The sequence below is a fragment of the Nannobrachium achirus genome, assembly GCF_963921795.1.
Source record: "Nannobrachium achirus genome assembly, chromosome: 23".
Taxonomy (NCBI): Eukaryota; Metazoa; Chordata; class Actinopteri; order Myctophiformes; family Myctophidae; genus Nannobrachium; species Nannobrachium achirus.
In genome coordinates, this window is record NC_137830.1 from 13,606,003 (window position 1) to 13,627,048 (window position 21,046).

The following is a 21,046-nucleotide window of genomic DNA, read 5'->3' on the forward strand; positions in this document are numbered from 1 at the left end:
ATCACTCTACAAGCTACAAGCTCACAACGCCTCGCGCTGCGAGGCGTTGTGAGCTTGTAGATCGGCTATTTTCGGCAAAGAGGTTTGGTGTAGAGGGGAAAAAGAGCAGACTAAGTACAACGTGAAAGGTCAAGTTTATTACGTATTGACCGTTCAAGTGGTTAAATATGTGAAAACACAAATTGACATGAATCCAAAATACCCTAATGATTGTGCTGGTAAACAATGAAACGATGTGGAATCTATGAAAAGGTTGTGGGGGTCCCTGCTTCATCTCTCTCTCAACTAAGGGGTCCTTGAGCTGAAAACGTTGAAGACCCCTACTTTAGATGGTCATATTTTCTTTCTTTTGTACATATTGGAAAATCCATAAAACATTTTAAATGTGCATACAGTACCAAAACACTATTTTTTTATTTTGCACTGATTTTCTTTTTATTGCTTGAGTAGGATTTTGCTAATTGCCATGAATCTATAATGAGCCTTACTTTCAAGTTGGTAATCATATCTTAAGAGTAGGCATGAGTGAAACTAATTAATACCACAACAACTTGATTTCACACAGATTTATAACCCCCGCCTCCTTTGGCAACGTAACGAGGAAAATATGTGGATCTTGGAATAGACAGCTAGCATCTTGCAGAGCCAAGCTGTAACAGATCATAATTAAAAAGGAAAAATGCAAATGGCCATTACAGTATCTTTCCTTACAAGGAGTCTTGGTGGTTGTGTTTCAGGAGTGGAGAGCAGTCTTCGGGTGACGACGTGTAAACAGATTGTGGAGAGCCTGCCGGAACACAACTTCATAGTTCTGAAGTACCTGGTGTCTTTCCTCCACATGGTACAGTACTGTGTGCACATACACACACACCATTTCTACAATGCTCAATCTGTAATGATACTGTATGCTAACACGGGGAAATCGCGCTCTTTCGAACGACCATCATTTCGATCGGAGGGTTAGCGACTCACTCCACGGAGGTTAGGGTTAGGGTGAGGGTTAGTCGGGTGTCGAAAAGACATGTAGTAAGAGCGACACGTCATAAGGCGCTCTGAAACTAGTCGGGAGTCATGATAATTGTAGTAAAAGTTGAGTAGAGTAAAAGTTTGTAAGGCACGAAGGGAATATGTAACAGGTAACAGAGTACAATTATTATATTTGCCTCTGTGATTTAGAACTAAAAATACAGAAAATTGGAAATACACCCAGGACAGTTTTTTAATTTCTTCATTCAGTATTTAGATATTTTATATTCATTTCCCCCCATTTTCCCTCTTCCAGGACCTTCCTATACAAACCCATTATAACTTCAAACTCCATTTTAACGTGACAGATTCAATGTCTTTTTTTCTGGTGACTCTTAAAGCTATAATCTGTAACTTTCCAATAAAACAAATCTTAAAATTGTCCTAACTATTAAATCGCTAAAGTTTTAGAATACCCACTCTGTGAATTTCAGCCCCTAAAGCCTTCTCTAAATATGTTTTCTATGATCCTGGCCGGGGACCGGATTTCGCGGCAAAATTACGTCATCTGCATCTTTCCGTATACGTTGTCTCCAGATCATACACTACCGGCCAATCACAGCGCTGATCATACACTACCGGCCAATCACAGCGCGGATCATACACTACCGGCCAATCACAGCGCGTCTTGCCGTCTTTTCAGGAAGTAGCTTGCCTCAGCAGCAGTGTTTACTCTGGTGTCGGAGTCTAGCCTGTTACTCCCCAACGCCTGGTCGCAGAGGGACGCGAGACCCCTCTATGGATGCGTTTAGGCGAGACGCTAGCAGCCGAGGCGGGCGTGGTGATCCGCGGCCCGCCCCAGTGGTCCGCGGCGAACTCGGGCGAAAAACGGCCGAAAGAAGCAATACTGACCAGTAGTTGAGCAACTTCCAGAGTTAAGCTTTAAAGTGACTCCTGAAAGTGAAATATCCCTTTAAGTACAGTACTTGAGTAATTGTACTAAGTTACTTTATGCCACTGGTGGAGTGGCAAGTGGAGCGCCATCTGACAGAACTATCTCTGGGCTGACAGCTGTGCAGGCATCGCTAACTTGCTGCTAACAGATGGTGCTGATTTTGGGCTTTTCACTGAATTCAATCTTATTTTCCTTCAGGCAGTACCAGAGAAATGTGTCATCTATCTAGCCACACACTTAATCGCTGTGATATCCCCATGATTGCTGGCGGTTTGGGCACCCTGCCTGCATATTAACCCAGTTTCTTATTTAACCCATTTAGGCCTAGGATTATTGACTGCTTTAACAATTGAAAAATAGCAGATATACAAGCTCGCAGCACGGCTGTGAGCTTGTATATCTGCTATTTGTCAATAGTTAAAGCATAAATAATGGTTAAAGTGGTTCAAATCTAACGCGACTCGGGCACGTTCCAGGTATTTGAGAGTTAACACACCATAGCAGAACTTTGGCTGAACTTTATATACCTACTAATCCATCTACAGTGCCATGCATGAGAAGTAATGGCTTAGAGGGGGTTTTCGGGTTAATTTGATGACAACAGACCATGTCCTGTTTCGGGAAGGTGACAGGTTTGATTCAGACTCTGCGACGGTGTCCGTCCTTCGGTAACGTACAGAACCCTTATCTGTGTCAGAAAGGCCGCAAATCGCTGGCCGTGCACGCTCGCGACATGCATGCATGAGACGCTTGTCCTGGGGTTATGCAAAGATCCTATAGCCTTTTCAGGGGAAAAATTGCAGTTTTGAGATCAAAATAAGCCAACTTTCAGATTTGTGTATATCCAAGGCATTCGGTTTAGATGCACACTTGGACAATTATCATTTAAGCTCTGACTTTTCTTAGTTGAATCATATACAGTACAATATGTGCAATATTATATAGTTGATCGTGTTTTTTGGTTTTCAGGCAGATACGTTAAAGTACCAACTAGAAATAAACATGTCAAGTGAATATGTTCCATACAATTTTCCCACCCTTTTTTCTTTCTTTCACCTGTCGCCTCTTTGCATCCCTGTAATACTAGTTGCAGTACGTGTCCCCAAACCCCGACATCTTGAAAGAATCTGAAGCAGGTTTTAACCCATTTAGAACGGGTACACATATTGTGTATCATTATTTTATGCTTTAACTATTGAAAAATAGCAGATATACAAGCTCGCAGCGCGGCACCGAGTGCCGCGCTGCGAGCTTGTAGATCTGCTATTTTTGAAAAATCGTGAAAATGAGAATTTTGACCCGATTCTATAAGTGTCTTTTGAATCCTTCTAAGATTTTTGGAAAAAACCTATGTTTCTATGTCAGCAATCTGGCCAGCCATCGTCAAAGAAAAGGTCCTTTTCACTTAACTGGAGCTCAGTTAGTCTGTTCTTGAGAGACTACTATGTCAGTGGTTCTCAAACCTTTTCATGTGAAGGACCCCCAAACTGATATTTAGTTTGGGGGTCGGTGCCGCGCTGTGAGCTTGTATATCTGCTATTTTTCAAATGTTAAAGCATTCAATATGCCCAGGCCTAAATGGGTTAAGTAACGGAAACCCTCGTGGGCTGCATGGCATCCTGGTTACATAATACATTATTCTCTCCAGAGATAAATGGCCAGAATGGCTGCACTTCACACTGGGTTTGTGAAATACTGATGTGATGTAAATGTATGTGATACAGCTTGAACCCCTGCAGTGCTAGATCAATCCGGTGCGACTGTATAATCTTGGCCAGTGATCCCTGCGAGCCCCATTAGTCACCGTTGACAAGTGACTGTTTAATCTGAGCGAATCGTGCATAATTTCTCGCAACAAGGCCCTCTTCAGACTCGTACAGGCGAGTGAGAAATAAATAAACAAGTGGAAGAAAAAAACGCTCGCATCTGCTGAGTCTTGCTGCTTCATATCTCTTGAAAAAACAGCTCATGCTTCGCTTTCCTCTTCCCCCGCTTGACTTTCCACTCGCACAGCTTGCCCTTCCCTGACCTTTTTTTGTGTAACTTTTGTGAATTTAACTTCTTTTTAGCCGAAGCCGTACTAGTTTGGGATGTTAAAGAAGGGCGGTAGTCTGCCGGCAGTTTCACGAAGCCGAACTAGTCCGGGATATATACAGTATATTTAGATCATTAATCGTTACTGTACCGTCGGCGGAGTCCGTAAGTGAAGCCCCGACCCGCGGATCACTTCCATTCGGCGATAACGTGCACGCACAGCGAAAATCCACCATAGGCTCCCATTCATTGTGCTTGAAAAAAGTCCCTTTTAAACCGCATCCTTTCATGGCCCAAAACTCACTACTTTGTTAGCTTAATGCTAGTAATAGCTGCTGCTGTCTGTTGCTTCACAACATCCTGGTATCCGTTAAAACGTGTGACGTGAGCGAAAACGTGCACACGCCCACAGAGGGGCCTCTGCATTTACAATGTTAACCCTATCATGGCATTATACGTTTGGGTCAGGCGCCATCTAGTGGCACAAAATGAGTTAACCCATTTAGGCCTAGGATTATTGACCGCTTTAACTGTTGAAAAATAGCAGATATACAAGCTCACAGCGCGGCACCGAGTGCCGCGCTGCGAGCTTGTAGATCTGCTATTTTTGAAAAATCATGATTTTTCTTTGCAAGTCTTTGAATATATCTATTTAAAAGCGAACATTTGTAACTCAAATATTTGCCTCTGGGGGGTCCCTGGAACAACATATTTTGAGATGGGGGTCCGTGGCCAAATACATGTAATTTTGGGGTTCCTTGACATGAAAAAGTTTGAGAACAACATGGTTTAGAAGAAGGATTTAGAAGTCGGGTCAAAGATATTCAAAGACTTGCACACATTTTCACGATTTTTCAAAAATAGCAGATCTACTGCCGCGCTGCGAGCTTGTATATCTGCTATTTTTCAATAGTTAAAGCATAAAATAATGGTTAAAGTGGTTCAAATCTAACGCGACTCGGGCGCGTTCCAGGTATTTGAGAGTTAACAGTTGCGTGTATTTCGGGACTCTCATCCTTTGGCTCTCTGCTTGAGCCAGACAGCTATATCGGCAGTGGTGGGAAAAGTACTCAAATCGGCTATTTTCAAATAGCCCAGGTATACATTATTGCTGAAGTGGTTTATGTATGTTTTATAATTAGGGCTGGGATGCGATTAAAATTTAATTAATTACAGGCTCTGTGATTAATTAATCGCAATTAATCGCATTTTAATCGCACATCGATATTTGCCCTGAGAAGCATAAGCAAGTAAAACACATGTTTTACATGTGAGTGAATGAACGAGTGACTTTTTTAATCTAAATTTCGCATCCACTGGGCCAAGCAAAGCGCTCTGATCGGCTATTTCTCCATTTGCGTTTGTTGTCTCTTCTTGGTTGGTGCATCGCTATGATCGGTATGCCCGAAATTGAAGGTTCTGTGGTGCAAAAACGAAGTGCGATTAAAATGCGTTAATTTTTTTAATCGCTTTAATTTTCTGTAATTAATTAATCACAATTAATCAGTTAAAGTCCCAGCCTTATTTATAATATTTATATCTGCAAAGTAACTAGTAACTAAAGGTTCTCAAATAAATGTAGTGGAGTTAAAGTACAATTGGATCCGAGATGTAGTAGAGTAGAAGTAAAAGTATTGGAAATTGGATATACGGAAGTAAAGTACAAATACCTCAAAACTGTACTTAAGTAAATCTGCTTTACACCACTGTATATCGGTTTGGCCGATAATATTATATCAGATATATTATATAGACTTTTTTTTTTACAACATCTGTATATCTGCAATTATGTAGCCCGTTGTGTCCTCATTTTTCACTTTCAACCTGGCATCCCTGAAGGTCCCATCCGGGTCCGAGGTTCGATTCCCGTGTCCAAGACATGTGTCCAAGACTCCCTGATCAAGAAAATTGACCCCTAATGGAATTTCCACCCCCACACGATTAACCCAAGTCTCCCCTTTAGGAATGGGACGATATGAAAATGTCACGGTCAAAATAATTGCGTTTAGCGATAATTATTGCAACAATTATTAAAGTCTTGGAAACTCTTAAAATGCCACTTTCGTCGGGGCCGTACCTATGTTCCCCAGGTTCTATGTTCCCCACTTACCACCTACACCTAACCTTAACCCTAACCCCAACCTCAGTAAAACTAACGCTGGTGAATGCTAACCGGGCGAAATGCTAACCTGCCGACACTGGTGAATGCTAAACTGGTGAAATGCTAACCGGCCCGACGCTGGTGAATGCTAAACTGGTGAAATGCTAACCGGCCCGACGCTGGTGAATGCTAAACTGGTGAAATGCTAACCTGCCGACACTGGTGAATGCTAAACTGGTGAAATGCTAACCGGCCCGACGCTGGTGAATGTTAACCCCCTTTCGTCAGCCACTTGCATGCCAGGATCCATATTCTGGGAGGGCGGGTATGGCAGATCTACAGGCTAATTTACGATTATTGTCCCATACCCAACTCCCCTTTTCCCCGGGTCTTCCCCCCACCCATCCACCCACCCACCCATGCAGGTGTCTCAGGAGAGCATCAGCAACAAGATGAGCGCGTCCAACCTGGCGTGCGTGTTCGGGGTCAACCTGCTGTGGCCCCCTCAGGGCTCGGTGTCGCTGGGCGCCCTGCCCCCCATCAACATATTCACCGAGATCCTGGTGGAGCACTGCGGCACCGTGTTCGCCTCCCGCTGCCCGCCCGGCCAGGTGCTGCCCTGAAACGCGCCGTGCCCGGCGCCACGCCACACAGACAAGGGCGTCACAAGTTGGGGAGGGGGAGTGGGACTGAGTTACTAGGGCCCAAGGCGGAGGGGGGCCTTGATTATTTTATACTTTAGCTATTGAGAAATAGCAGATATACAAGCTCGCAGCGCGGCACCGAGTGCCGCGCTGCGAGCTTGTAGATCTGCTATTTTTGAGAAGTTGTGAAAATTGTGTGCAATTCTTTGAATATATGTATTTTTTTAAGCGGACATTTGTGGGCGGATGGGGGGTCTCCGTGGCCAAATACGTATCATTTTGGGGGTCCTTCACGTGGAAGGGTTTGAGCACCACTGACATAGAAACATAGGTTTTTCAAAAAAAACCTTAGAAGGAATACAAATACAAAACCCAGTGATTGAAATATTCAAAGACTTGCATAAATGTTCACGATTTCTCAAAAAATAGCAGATCTACAAGCTCGCTCGGTGCACTTGCATATCTACTATTTTTCGTTAAAGCACAAAATGTGAGTGAATCCTTGTACCCAGGGCCCAGAATTGGGTGCAACACTGTATGCGAGAGAAAAAAATACTGCACATTCTGACGCGGAGGCGAAACTCATGTACTGTAGTGGTAGGTTCTCAAAGTGGATCACCATGGGTCTGTTTACTCTAAATCACTGTTCAACAGTGGGTCGAGGACCAATCTTTATGGGTCGCGAGTGAATGAATGCCTCTTTATTTTGTGTTTCCTACATTTTGTTCTTAGTTATTTCATTTTTCATGAATACAAAATACTATTCAAAGGTAATTTCATGAATAAATAATAAATGAAATTCCATAAATTAGAGAAAAAAAACATGATTAAGAAGTAGTGAAAATAGCCGATGAACAAGCTCAAGTGTCCCGGGCAAACATCTAATCTCTCTTTTGGGTCTTGAGCTAAAACGTTTGGGAACCACTGCTCTAAATGGACCCTTACGGATCTGTAACTCGCGAGAGCGTACAAATATGGAACCAAAATGGACTTTTGTACATTCTCGAATGTTAAATGACCCTCATCTCAAAATATCTTGTGCCAATTACCCTCATACGTAAGTGAAGTTAGCGTAGAAGTATAGAATAAAGTGGTCATGCTATATTAACTAATTATGCCGGGATCCCCCCCTGGAACTCCCTCCTCGGGCCCTGGGGTCCCTGGACCCCACTTTTAGAACCACTTTTTTAAACGGTATCTGTGGCCTAACTCGTATCACACTTTGGGGTCCTTGAAATCAACGAAGTTGAATTATTTTCTGCTCTTGGAGTCCAGAGTGAAAACCAAGGCCAGCTTGAAAACGGCATGGCAGTGACATACTTTGTCCCTAGACTTTTATCACGTTTTCTTATTTTTTGCTTTTTGTGACGGGTCGATTACTGTTGTGAGAACGGCTGCCAAAATATGTCCGTCTTACTGGCTCATTAATTTAGCGGGTGTCCTCCAAACGACAATGGCGCTTGTGTTTGGTCGGGGTACAGCATGGGGTTGGGGGGGGGGGGGGGGGGGGGGAGGGGGAGTGTAATACCCTTGAGAGGGGGGAACGTGAGGAGACGGATGACGTGCGTCTGAAATACTAAGCTGATAAACTTGGTTCAGCGTTAGTTTTGATGCTTTGAGACGTCCTAAAGTCCTACATTTTAACTCCTGGTTATGGTCTTTGCCTGGTAGTAATCACTTGACGCCTGTTTTATGCTTATTGAAAAATCGGACAAAAAAGAAAAATAGACACGTTTGTGAGCTTGATAGACAGGCAATATTCGCAATTTTCCAAAACAAAATGATACAAATAAATGTACAGTATATTCTCATCGCACTACTGTATGATGTTATAGTCACAATGTCTATATTGAGATATTTGGTAGAAAGTGATTTCTTCCACATGGCCTAGCCCTACAGCATATGTACACTACTCCTACAGCATACTGCAAGTACACTAATAGGCTCTATGCACAGAAGCCATTTTGGCTAGAAGTTGGATGGTCTTCTCTCTTCCTTCACAGGTGTTACCAATAATACTAATAAAGGCTCTGTTCCATTCTGCTCAAACAGAGTCAGGGTGCTGATATTGTGCATGTTGGCTCACTAGAAACACTCTGCTACACCAGTGTGTCTCACAGTGTGGCCCGGGGACCCTCGTGCTTCCTTGGGGGTTTCAAATGACCCCTTAAAAGGTGTTACTCTGAGAGTGTTCAAATGGAACCAAATCCAGGCATAAAAGGTAAGGTTTGAGAACCACAGTGCAACATGAAATGGAACAGAGCCTTCATTAGTATCATTGGTAACACCTTTGAAGGAAGTGAGAAGACCATCCAACTTCTCTCCAAAATGGCTGCTGTGCATAGGGGCCTATTGTGTTCAGAACATGCACGTTGTGTCCATGTGTTCATTGATTTCTACTCTCTTGTCTTTTGGATGTAGAGGGGCTCTGTAGTCTGTACAGGGCCATAATGCAAGTGAAGCCCACCAATCACAATACTGAGGGTTGATTTATGCTTTGCCGCAACCACCACATCCCTCTATGAAAGTCATTGAAAAGCAGTAATTATTTTGCCGAGCAACACACCGGCTCGTTGGCATTAACCACTTTGAAACCCTAGATACTCATCTTTTCACCGAAAACGGCATAGTTACAAGCTTGTAGATCGTCTATTTCCACCTTAATGTTCACCCCCGGAATATAGACGGTATAGGGTTCATGTGATTAATGGGTTATTTGTGCTGATTGTGAGTTTGTGAACTGAGACTAGTACTGTGTGTACACAGTAATGCTGTCTAGCTGACTGGTCTTATGTCGGCTACTGTATGTATTTTATGTTTCCTTTGCTGTCCTTCCATGTGTATGTATAGGAGTGGCAGTGGCGGTCTAATTTGGTTTGCCACTGGAACAGAACACTACTAGTAAAGAAGTATTTCATTAAAAAAAAAGAAAAAGAAAAACGCTTTCTATTGAATCTGCGTACTCTCACACTTAAAACTATCCACCCAGCAATGCACTATTTGTTCATATTGACAGTTAATTCACAGCTTTTAACAATTCAAATATGTGGGGTGGGGGGAGCAATACATGAAGCCTTAACGGAAGATGCTGGTAGAAAAATATATCGTCGTTGTCGGGTGGAAACCTTGTATCTCCAAGTTTCAAATGTGTCCGTTCTTTCGCAAAGTAAAGCTCTGCTTCATCACACAAGGCTGTCGCACAAAAGTAGTGAAAACAGCAGATCTACAAGCGCACAACGCCTCGCACCGCGAGGCGTTGTGCGCTTGTAGATCGGCTGTTTTCACTAGTTTAAATCATGTTTTAAATGATAAATGCAAAACAAACGGTTTTGGACATACAAGGTTTTTTTTTCACCCGACAACGACGATATATTCATTGCCCTATACGTCATCCAGATTATGCTGACTTTGTAAGAACAAACATTCTGCCATGAAACGTAGGGGTGCTACAGTTCAAACTAATCTGTTTAATTGATTATATAAAAAAAAAAACAATAACATTGTTATGAAATAATAGATTTTGAGAAACTAGACCTGTGTGCCCTTCGGGCAGATATCTGTCCGTCTGTCTATAAAGAGCACTTCTTGAGTCTTGGATTGCTCGATGTAATCAATGGAATAGTCACTAAGAAGATGATCAATAGGATCCCCTTCAGCGCAGTTCAAATGACCCATGACAGAAACACACCGTGGTTATCTTCAACAACACCTGTGAACTGTACATGCAAACACATTGCAAGCAAAACATGGCTGTTATTTTTTCTTGAATTTTGTTTATTAATGATTTTTTTATTCTTTTTTTTATAAGAACTTGGTACAAAAAAGTGAGACTACTCTTTACCATTTACCAACTTCCATCGATCAACTTTTAATGCATCGTAAAGAAGAAAAAACTACATTGGCATATTTAAGACAAACACTTTTTTTCCTATACACACTTATCCACTGGACAGTCCCCTTTAGTAATGACAAAGAAAAGAACACTACTTCAACAGCCAACAGACAAAATGTCATTTCCCATCTAAAAAAAATCCTTGTGTTGTCTTTCCCTCCATCTGAATCGCCTCCCCATGGCAAAAAAACAAAAAAAGAAGATACATTGAACATTTGCAAGCTAAAAGCAAGTTAAAAATGCATAATTGGCAAACAATAGAAAATCTCAGATGTTTCTTGTCCTTTTTTCTCTTTTTTTGTTCCTCGATAAAAGAATATAAAAAATGTTTTAAATAACTTTTTTTATTTTATTTGTTCAAATGTTTTTTTTTTTTTTTCTTCTTCTTTGTGTCGTGTAATAAAATAGATCTGTTCTTAAATAAGCACTGCACAGTTTCTCCCGGAGAAGATTCTGGAAACGAATGACTTGAAAGGAGGCTGTGGGGTGGGGTGGGGTTCGGTTCAGGGGGCAACACCTCAAGACGGGGAAGGGTGGGCGGGTGGCTGAACGGCACACTGTCCATGCAACGTGGAGCCCAGATTCAGATATGATATTCATCTAACCTCGTCGCCGCTGGGACCGGCCAATATTTCGCAAAATGTTCTTTTTAAGATCTCGTCACAATTAGGGACGGGACGATATGAAAATGTCACATCACGATTATTGTGATAAAAGAAATCGTGATTTACGATATTATCGCGATAATCAAAATCCATTATCCTGGGGCGGAACATTTGCCAAAAAATAGCAGATCTACAAGCTCACAACGCGTCGCGTTGCGACGCGTTGTGAGCTTGCAGATCGGCTATTTCTTGGCAAAGACATTTGATAGAGAATGGAAAAAAGACTATCAAGTATGTATATTATAAGTACCTTTTACCAAGTGGTACCGGATATGCAGCTCGGCAAATAAAAGGTGAATTGATCCCAGTGGTTGACGGAGGATACTTTCACGATATATTAAATCTCCACGGTACGATTATACGTGTCTTTTATCGCGATAAACGATAATATCGAGTATCGTCCCATCCCTAGCTGGGACTGGCCAATATATTGCAAAAAATGTATTTTTAAGATCTCGTCACAATATCGATATCAACGTATTTGGTACTTCCCCAGCCCTAATCCCTGGAATCTCATTTCCACTCGGCGTCGGCTTTAGACAACACATGATGGAGCATTCTGAACACACCCGGTACCGCAAACTGCTCCACAGTCAGTGTGTGTGTGTGTGTGTGTGTGTGTGTGTGTGTGTGTGTGTGTGTGTGTGTGTGTGTGTGTGTGTGTGTGTGTGTGTGTGTGTGTGTGTGTGTGTGTGTGTGTGTGTGTGTGTGTGTGTGTGTGTGTGCGTGTGCGCGCAGAGAGCGTGATGCACATCAAGCCACGTTACATTCTGGTTATCGGGCGCTGTGTGTGCCAACACATCAGCAATTGTGCACGACGCTCACTCACCGGGAGCGATCTGACCCTCCCCTGTCTCCCTTTTCCCCCACACTTATCAGAGAGATCGATTATCCCTCGTCCTTTTGACACACAGCCAAAACAATCTAAATGACCTACTTGGCTTCTGTTATCCCCCCCCCCCCCTTTCCCATGATAATCAACCAATTCTTTTTTGTTCATTTCGAGAAGGCAAAACGTAAGGGAAGTATTGACACGTGTCGATATCTTATTGATAAAGCGCTCGATTTTGTTTAGAGGCCGATGCGGTAGTAGGTGTGTTTGGTTGTGACTGGCAGGTGTGTCACAAGGGGGGGGAAGTGGGACTGAGTTACTAGGGCCCAAGGTGGAGCCCCTTAATTATTTTATACTTTAGCTATTGAAAAATAGCAGATATACAAGATATACACTCGGTGCCGCGCCGCAAGCTTGTAGATCTGCTATTTTTGAAAAGTTGTGAGAATGGGTGCAAATCTTTGAATTATGTTATTATATATGTTATTATGTTTTTAAGCGAACATTTGTAACTCAAATTTTGCTTCTGGGGGATCCCTGGAACTAAATATTTTGGTAACACTTTCTATGAAGCCCACATTTATAATGCATTATGAGGGCATTCATAATGCATTATAATGCATTCATAATGCTTCATAACTTGTGATGGGGGTCCATGGCCAAATACATGTCATGTTGGGGGTCCTTCACATGAAAAGACTTGCACAAATCTTCACAATTTTATAAAAATAGCATATTTACAAGGTCGCAGCATGGCACACAAAGTATGGAACGTCATAATTTCAATGACATTTTAATAGCTGTTGATTGGTGTCAATGCAATATTGCTTTAGAGTATAACCTTCTATGTTGTTTTCTGCAGGTCACTAGTACCAATCCTAATCCAATGAAACTATCATGGTATTGGAGATAAATAGTGCCTATTATACAATCAACGGTAATGAGGGCCGTTTGAGGGCCGTTTTCAAAAACGAAACGCAAGCTACCACACTTTGATATGAAGTAAAAGAAATCCTCCCTAACCTTAGTTAGAGAAACTTAACTTGATCTATTTGACACGTCATAGTTCAAGATCGTTAACAGCTGTGCCAGTCAAAACCCCACCAAAAAGGTTTAACGAAATGGAAATAAACCCATGTTTGTTCGTGTTTGTAATGTGCGATACTGCAACTTGTCGGTTTTCGACAATGAGACAATATGATATTTTAAAGTCATAGGATATGACTGGACGTCGACTATGATATGACAACATTTAAATGGGACCTCTGTGAACCAGCAGGAAGACTAGCAATACAAATGAACCGTGAAGACACAAAGCCTCCTGGTTCCGTGGCAGAGGGTTGGGCCTGGCGGGCTCAATGATATCATTCAAACTTCAATGCTGCATTCAACTCATGTGGGAATTAGGGTACAAACTACTGTAGGGCTGGGCAATATAGCCATATTATATTTGTAACTCAAATGTTGCTTCTGGGGGTCCCTGGAACTAAATCTTTTGAGATGGGGGTCCGTGGCCAAATGTCATTTTGGGGATCCTTCACATGAAAAGACTTTGCACAAATCTTCACAATAAAAAAAAAAAATAGCAGATCGAGTGCCGAGCTTGTATATCTGCTATTTTTCAATAGTTAAGTAACCAGGGCCCAGAATTTGGTATTGATATTTTGCGATACAAGACTAAGATCTTGTATTTAGTAATTTTGTGGTGTGAAGGAAGTGTTGTCTTCCTGCTTTTAATCACTTATTTCATACTGCGATTTTGCTATTTTGGAGAATTGTAAAAGTATTTGGATAAAAAATTACATTTACATTTGTCCAAAACGACCAACAACATCTTGGGACTTCACTTTTCCTGAACAATTCTCCTTCCGATAATTAACCTCATATTTTTCTAAAAGACAATGGGTACAAAATGATATCAATACCTCACACAATTGGATTTATTTATTGATATTTCCTCGTTGTGCCGTCTATATAGTATCCAGAAAGTTGGCGAAATCAGGGACCACCGAAGGAAAAAATATATAAATCGACATTTTCAACCTGAAGTAATATTGTACATCTTGCCCACGTGATATGAATGCAGCATCAGTCATCTTAATATCCACCAGGTCCAATCATATTTCAAAGCTGTTGCAGGTGACACATTTATCCCGAATCAAGTTGACAGGATGCTTATAAAACGATGCAACAAAGAAAAACCCTGGATTAAAACTACTTGAGGCAGTGTTCATTTGTACTGTCTTGGAGACTTAACAAAAACAACAACAAAACTTCAAATGAATATAGGCTCTTCACTCTAAAATGTGAAAGTCATAAAACAACGTGACATGAGAGTAAAAAAGTTGTCAAAGCGAAAAAATATATAAAATAGGCAGAGAAGAGGGGGGAAAAAAAGCTCTACAGATGTTATTGATAGATGGGTGTACGCAGTACAAAAATGTAAGGGTTTGTTTTTGGCATATTTTCGATACTGGTAAAGGGGAGAAGGAGAGTGGCTAATGCCTGATTTAAACTTGATCGTGCACCGTATCTCACACCGGAAACAACAAGCTTGTAGATCGGCTATTTTCGGTGAGAGACACCGGCACGCCTCTAAGCATAAAAAAGACATAAATGGATGGATCACACATTTCCATGTAACTCAGATGGTCCTTCAAAAAAATGACAGTTTTTGAGTGCAACTGTGAAAAAAGGAACACCTCGGGTTAAGAGTCGTGTAAATCCAGTAAAAGTTGAGAAACAGAACCTGCAATAATAATAATACAACATTATGTACAGTGACCCCCCTTGAATACTCCAAACGTACAGTTATCAACAGGCATCAGCATGAAAATACTAAATTCTCCACTAGAAATGCTAAATTCTGTAGTTATCTTAAATACTTTTTTCTTTGACTTTTAACTATAATAATACTGAAAAAGTTATTCTCTGCTTTTTGTTTTGAAGGCTCGTATGCTTTTACGTACATACACGATGAAAACATTTCCCCCGTCCCGCTGTCAACCTGAATTATTATGGCAAACATTGTTCATAGGAGAATGAGAACCAACATCTACTCGGATATATCAATGTACAGTCCGTTCACGTCTGTTATTCCATTGTTTATTTGTAACTACAAACTACCACTAACGTTCTCTCTCACTATTATGCAGAACAATAATTATACCTGTTTAAATAAAAAAGAAGTCAACAAAAGAAGAGAAAATATTCTGGGCCGCACAGAATAATTATTCCATATTTCTGTGGCGGCACTTAATCTATCTTTTTTTTTTTTTCTTTCTCTGTCATAATAAATACATTAAGGCCAAGAACGTTAACGAATAGAAAATAAAAAACAAACTCTTGTAAGCACTGTAGGTGTTTGTTTGGGTTTTAAAAAATACTTGTCATGAATTTGAATGGAGGATATAGTAGATTCTTTTTCATCATAGTTTTTGTCGCTTCATTTTTTTCTTTTTGTTCCCGCAACGGCTGTCGGGGAGGAAAAAAAGATAACAAAAAATAAATAAAAAAAGAAAGTTTCGATATTATTCAATGGTATCGTTAGAAAAAAAGATGGACAAAAAAAAAAGCCACCAATCGACATTTCGGTGACCTGCGAACTGCGAGTTTCGGCAGGTCATCGCACGGCAGAGGTTGCCCGTCCGCCCGCCCCCCGCCCATCCCGCGGGGGTTTGTGGCTCGCTGCGTTGCCCTGCGCTGCGTGCGGGGATCAGTTGTTGCTGCTCTGCGTCTTGTGCAGGAGCGCGGAGGGTCCCGCGGGAGGAGGTGACATGATGGTGGCAGCGGTGGTGACCGCCTGGGGGGCGCCGCTGCTGCTGCTGCCGCCGCCGGCGGGTTTGATCCAGGGCAGGGAGAGCAGGGAGGCGCCGCTGGTGGTGGTGGTGGCCGTCATGGTCACCTGGATCATCTGATCCTGCTGGATCAGGCGGATCAGGGACTTGAGGCGGTCCAGCGAGGCCTGGGTGTCCCTCTGTTGGCCCAGCAGGTGTTCCCTCAGGTCCATGCATTGCTGAGACGGAAGGGAGACGCTGGGTTATTATGGAGTAGGGCTGCACAATATATCGTATCGTTATCAAGGTATGACCATGTGCAATATCAGTATTGTAAAAGGCAATGATATCGCAATATATCGTCCAATTATAAAATAACAAGTGAGGGAATCCATAGCACTTAAAATCAAGAGTGTTATTGACTTGTTATTGTGCTGTTTTTTTTTGAATAATTCTTAGTTTTCACTGTTGCAAACCCCCTCCCCCTATGAAGAACATTAATTTGCAAGGAGCAGTTGCAGTTGGCAGTTGCAAGGAGTTGCATTGGTGTGACTGTGGACTGGCCTTAAAACTGTTTTGTTGCAAGGAGTTGTGACTAGTTGCTTTGGTGCCGTGTGGTGTGGTGTGGTGTGGTGTGGTGTGGTGTGGTGTGGTGTGGTGTGGTGCGCTTCTTACTGTGAGGCTCTTGTTCAGTCTGTTGTCTTGCTCTTCCAGGTGTGTGCACTCTTTCTTCAGCTCGCTGTTCCTTCTCAGCAGCCGCCTCTTCTCTTCCTGTCGCACTGCGTGCGTCACATCACAAACGACACAGTCGGATCAGCACGTGCACAAGTGCCGAACAACATTCGAAGCACCCCGAGCATGTGACTCGCAACGAGTGGGTCTCAAATCTTTGCGGTTCCATTCGTGCTACACTCGGAAGTTACAAACCTGTGAGGGTCCATTTGGAACTCGCCCAAGGAACCCAGAGGGTCCCTGGGCCCCACTTTGAGAACCACTGACTCACACAATAGTGGATCTTTCCACCCCCCCCCCCCCACACATCCTTGCTGTTCTTGATTTTTAAACTGAGTTCAACTGAGCAGAAGAATGGTAGTTTAGCATTACAGAACGTTGGATAAAGGCTGTCTCCTGTATCTTTTCAGACGCTGCTTATGCTATATCTACTTAATATCCTTGGCTTGTATACCTGCTTTTTTCCCCTTTATTTTTAAACTCGGCGTCTTCAAAGAATGCTAGAGAAAAGTGTATTATGTCTTATGATACAGAACTTTGGACAAATATAATACACATTTCTGTATTATTTCAATACCGTTTCTCACCTGTTTTGTGTGTAACGTAGGACTGGACAAAGTTCTGTGGCCACGACATGTTCTCTTTGTTCAGGACCTTTTTCAGGGAGAGACGGAGACACGGTTAAACAGAAGTTTCTTACTAGCCTGTACTGTACATTAAACGACGCTTGTTATCCACTTAAACTCCATAGAATTCCTCATACGACTAATAGTGAAAATAGCCGATCCATAAGCTCTGTGTAGTGTGTACTAAGATGTACCATTTCTCTGTTTCCCTTTAATTTCCCTTGTGGGTAGAGGTAACCCCCCCCAACCCCCCCGCCCCCCCCCCCCCACCCCCCAACAGGAAAGGTTGAGAAGGAGGGCACCTATAGGGGAGCCCGGGTGGATTGAACCCATGGTCAATCATCAGACACAATGCTCATGCATTATTTGTAGAATATTTACCCTGTTATATGAGCCACTTCAATTATTACCATCCGCTATTTTCGAATAGCTGTATAAGCTTCAAGTATAAAATCCCTGGAAGCCCCTCAAGGACCCCTAGGGGGTCCCCGATCCCACTTTGAGAACACTGATGATGAATATAGTACCTTCTTCTGGCACTTGGGGCAGTACCACGCCCCTCTGGGTGGGGTCTTGAGCGGGGGCTGGAGGCAGTTTGGGTGGTAGGCGCGGGTGCAGTTGTGGCACGGCTGGAGCTCTCCGTCCTCCTTGCAGATGGTGCAGTGTTCATCATGCTCCAAGTCCTCCTGTCAGCCACACACAAAGCAACATGGCCGTCAAGCTCCAGCAAGTAGCATACCTCCAGCTGTGACGTTATGTCATCTCAACTTATTTGAATGTATCGTCGCGGTCAGCTGGAAACCTTGTATGTGTTACTTTTTTTGGTACCCACTTTCTCTCTCAAAATCTTTTGAAAATAGCAAAAATCTTGAAAAATGGAGATACAAGGTTTCTTGTGCGGGTGTGCAGAATGCCCAACTGCTAATTGTACTGGCCATTCAAACAGATAGTTTACTTATCACTTGTATTTAGTCACGATACTAACTGTGGAATCATTTGTATAGCTTGTACTGTAAATCCTCTTCCTTGTGTCTTTTAGCTCTTAACACCACAATATGCGGTTCAAACGTCACAATCTCTGGCTCTGCTTATTTGTTTCGCAGACGTTTATGTGACTATGTGAGCTTGTGACCCTGCTTAGGGTGTGCTACTTAACAGCCTGTCTATCAGGCTTTTCACTGCATTATGGCCTAGGCACCATATCGGCAATATATTGGGTGACACATATTATGAAGGTCGGGTTATCTTTAAGTCCAACACTTTTCAGGAGTTTATTAGAAATTGTGGCTAGCTTCAGCATAATTCCTTTAAAGCAGAGGCTCTCAACATCCACTAGAACCCAACAATTTTCATTAAAGATTACGGCAACACCCCATATATTAAATAACCCGAGATCTTTATCAGTGACCCTGTCAAAAAGTATTTTGTGGCTCGAAAATATTTCTGAGAACCAGTGTGGAGTACTTTGAGGTATAATTTGTTAACAGCGTTGAAGTTGCACGCTAGCTGTACCATTTCCCACTTTAGATACTCTCCCTTAGAGCACTTCAGTAAATGAAATGCCAATATTTAAATTCTGGAAGTACGGGGACAAAAAAGATGAAGAGAAAGTGTTGTCGGAGAGCCGGCAGGTTCTCAGATTGACAGGTTCCTTCCCCCCTCCGCTGGCCCTATCTCCCCTATTACTCCATCTGCCCCGAAACGGGCGGCACTTTGACATACTGTTGACAGTTTCAACAGCCATCGAGACGGTGTGCATTTGCAGAGGCAGGTACGATCACATCCATCATATTACACAGACACAGCCTGTCCAGAGCAAGATTGGGTATACTGTATAATAAAGTAGAAAAGCTGATAATGAATCCCACTCCGGGATTGGACCGGTTCTGAATAAGCTCTGCTTATTATAAGGTAAGAGTTACCTCGATAACACTTGTCATCTCCCCACGTTGCAGTCAAGTGTCTACGGTACAGTATTTGTTTGCATCCAATGGCATGCATAGGCTTTTTACGCAAGCTTTTTTTTTCCTTTTTTTTCTGTTGTTTTTTAACTGTAGAGATCCCCCAAAAGACGACATCAAAGTGCAAATTAACAAGGGCCCTCATTATGACAACAGCCACTACTTCCACTTTCTGTCGAAATGCACTTTCTGTAGACAATGCGCTTTGTCTACTCTTTGAGTACTTAGTGGTGAATGGTAAATGGTGCATTTATATATAGCGCCTTTATCCAAGGCGCTTTACAGAGATTGTGCATTACATTCACCCATTCACACACACATTCATACGCCGATGGCGGAAGAAATCATGCAAGGCACCAACCTGCTCATCGGGAGCAAACGGGTTCCGAGTCTTGCTCAAGGACACTTTGACAGTAACTTTGGGGGAGCCCGTGATCGAACTGGGAACCTTCCGGTTGCCAATCGGCCACCCTACCCCTGAGCCACTGCCGCCCAAATTCCAGGTAGTATTATAACTACAGCGGATAAGCGATGGCATCAGGGGTGTCGCACCAAATTCTGGGCCCTGGGTACAAGGATTCACTGCGGGGCGCTTGTGCTTTAACTATTGAAAAATAGCAGATATACAAGCTGCGAGCTTGTAGATCTGCTATTTTTGAAAAATCATGAAAATCTTTGAATATTTCAAATCCTTCTGAGGTTTTTTGAAAAACCTATGTTTCTATGTCAGTGGAGCTCAAACCTTTTCAGGTGAAGGACCCCCAAAATGGTATGTATTTGGCCACGGAACCCCATCTCAAAATATTGAGTTCCAGGGACCCCCCAGAAGCAATATTTGAGTTAGAAATGGTCGCTTAAAAAATACATATATTCAAAGATTCGCACACATTTTCACGACTTTTAAAAAATAGCAGATCTACAAGCTCGCAGCGCGGCACTCGGTGCCGCGCTGTGAGCTTGTATATCTGCTATTTTTCAATAGCTAAAGTATAAAATAATTAAGGGCCCTCCACCACCTTGGGCCCTGGTAACTCAGTCCCACTTTCCTACCCCTTGTGACGCCCCTGGATGGCATACTAAACATTAGGCGGTATAGTGAACGCACAGCACCACACACACACACACACACATGCACGGCCACATCATCAGAAGTCATGCTACGTACCTTCCAGCAGAGATCCTCAGTGTCTATAGTGAGCGGAGGCGGAGCGGATGGGGAAGCAGAGAACAGGTTAGTACTTTGCAAACACTTTGACAGACAGAGAAAGCAAAGGCAGACAGGCAGGAGGGTTAGAGGCGGAAAGCCAAGGAAGGTTGCTCCGGGCAAGGCCACTCGGTTCAGTGCAGCAGCATGTTATTGGAACAGCCTGGGATGGATTTGGATCAGGACCTGCATTCTTATCGACCCCCCAAAACATGCCGTGGTCTAGGATTTGGATCAGGACCTGCATTCTTATAACCTGACTTTCGCCAGATGGTGGCAGCATTGCGTATATAACGCTCTGCTTTTACCATCTGGGCTTGCTCGGCCAGAGTTGATAACACTCGTAAAGTCCCGGGCCGGACCAATCAGCGGCAGCTATGGGCGGGCTCTGAGCGGCTCTGAGCCAATAGAGTCTGATTGCAGACCACGTGGAAACCCAGGAGTCGGATTCTGGGTGCAACGTCATGCAGACAGGCCAATATGAGTGGTTGGAGTTGGCACTCCCAGACTGTGATAGAAACGGCCACATCCAATCACCTGCTACAGAAATTCAAAAAATGGCCCGCCCCTTACATCGAGTCTGCCCGAGAGAGCCCAGATGTAAGGCAGAGCGTTACGCACTGCTGCAACTATCTGGCGAAAGTCAGGTTAGCATTCT

At 42.9% G+C, this 21,046-nt stretch overlaps 2 protein-coding genes across 2 annotated transcripts in view; one reads left to right on the forward strand and one right to left on the reverse strand.

Annotated features, from left to right (window-relative positions):
- Positions 1–6,679, forward strand: part of LOC308308763 (rho GTPase-activating protein 8-like) — a gene marked incomplete at both ends in the record, with an annotated part of 47,566 nt that extends 40,887 nt beyond the window's left edge. The window contains 2 exons of the mRNA XM_080754216.1: positions 738–841; positions 6,482–6,679. Of these exons, the coding sequence (XP_080610342.1) occupies positions 738–841; positions 6,482–6,679 (302 nt within the window). The remainder of the gene's footprint in view (positions 1–737; positions 842–6,481) is intronic.
- Positions 6,680–15,804: 9,125 nt separating this feature from the next.
- phf21b (PHD finger protein 21B) overlaps positions 15,805–21,046 on the reverse strand; it is a gene marked incomplete at both ends in the record, with an annotated part of 178,647 nt that continues 173,405 nt past the window's right edge. The window contains 5 exons of the mRNA XM_080754217.1: positions 15,805–16,104; positions 16,541–16,644; positions 17,185–17,251; positions 17,751–17,909; positions 20,350–20,372. Coding sequence (XP_080610343.1) covers positions 15,805–16,104; positions 16,541–16,644; positions 17,185–17,251; positions 17,751–17,909; positions 20,350–20,372 — 653 coding nt within the window. The remainder of the gene's footprint in view (positions 16,105–16,540; positions 16,645–17,184; positions 17,252–17,750; positions 17,910–20,349; positions 20,373–21,046) is intronic.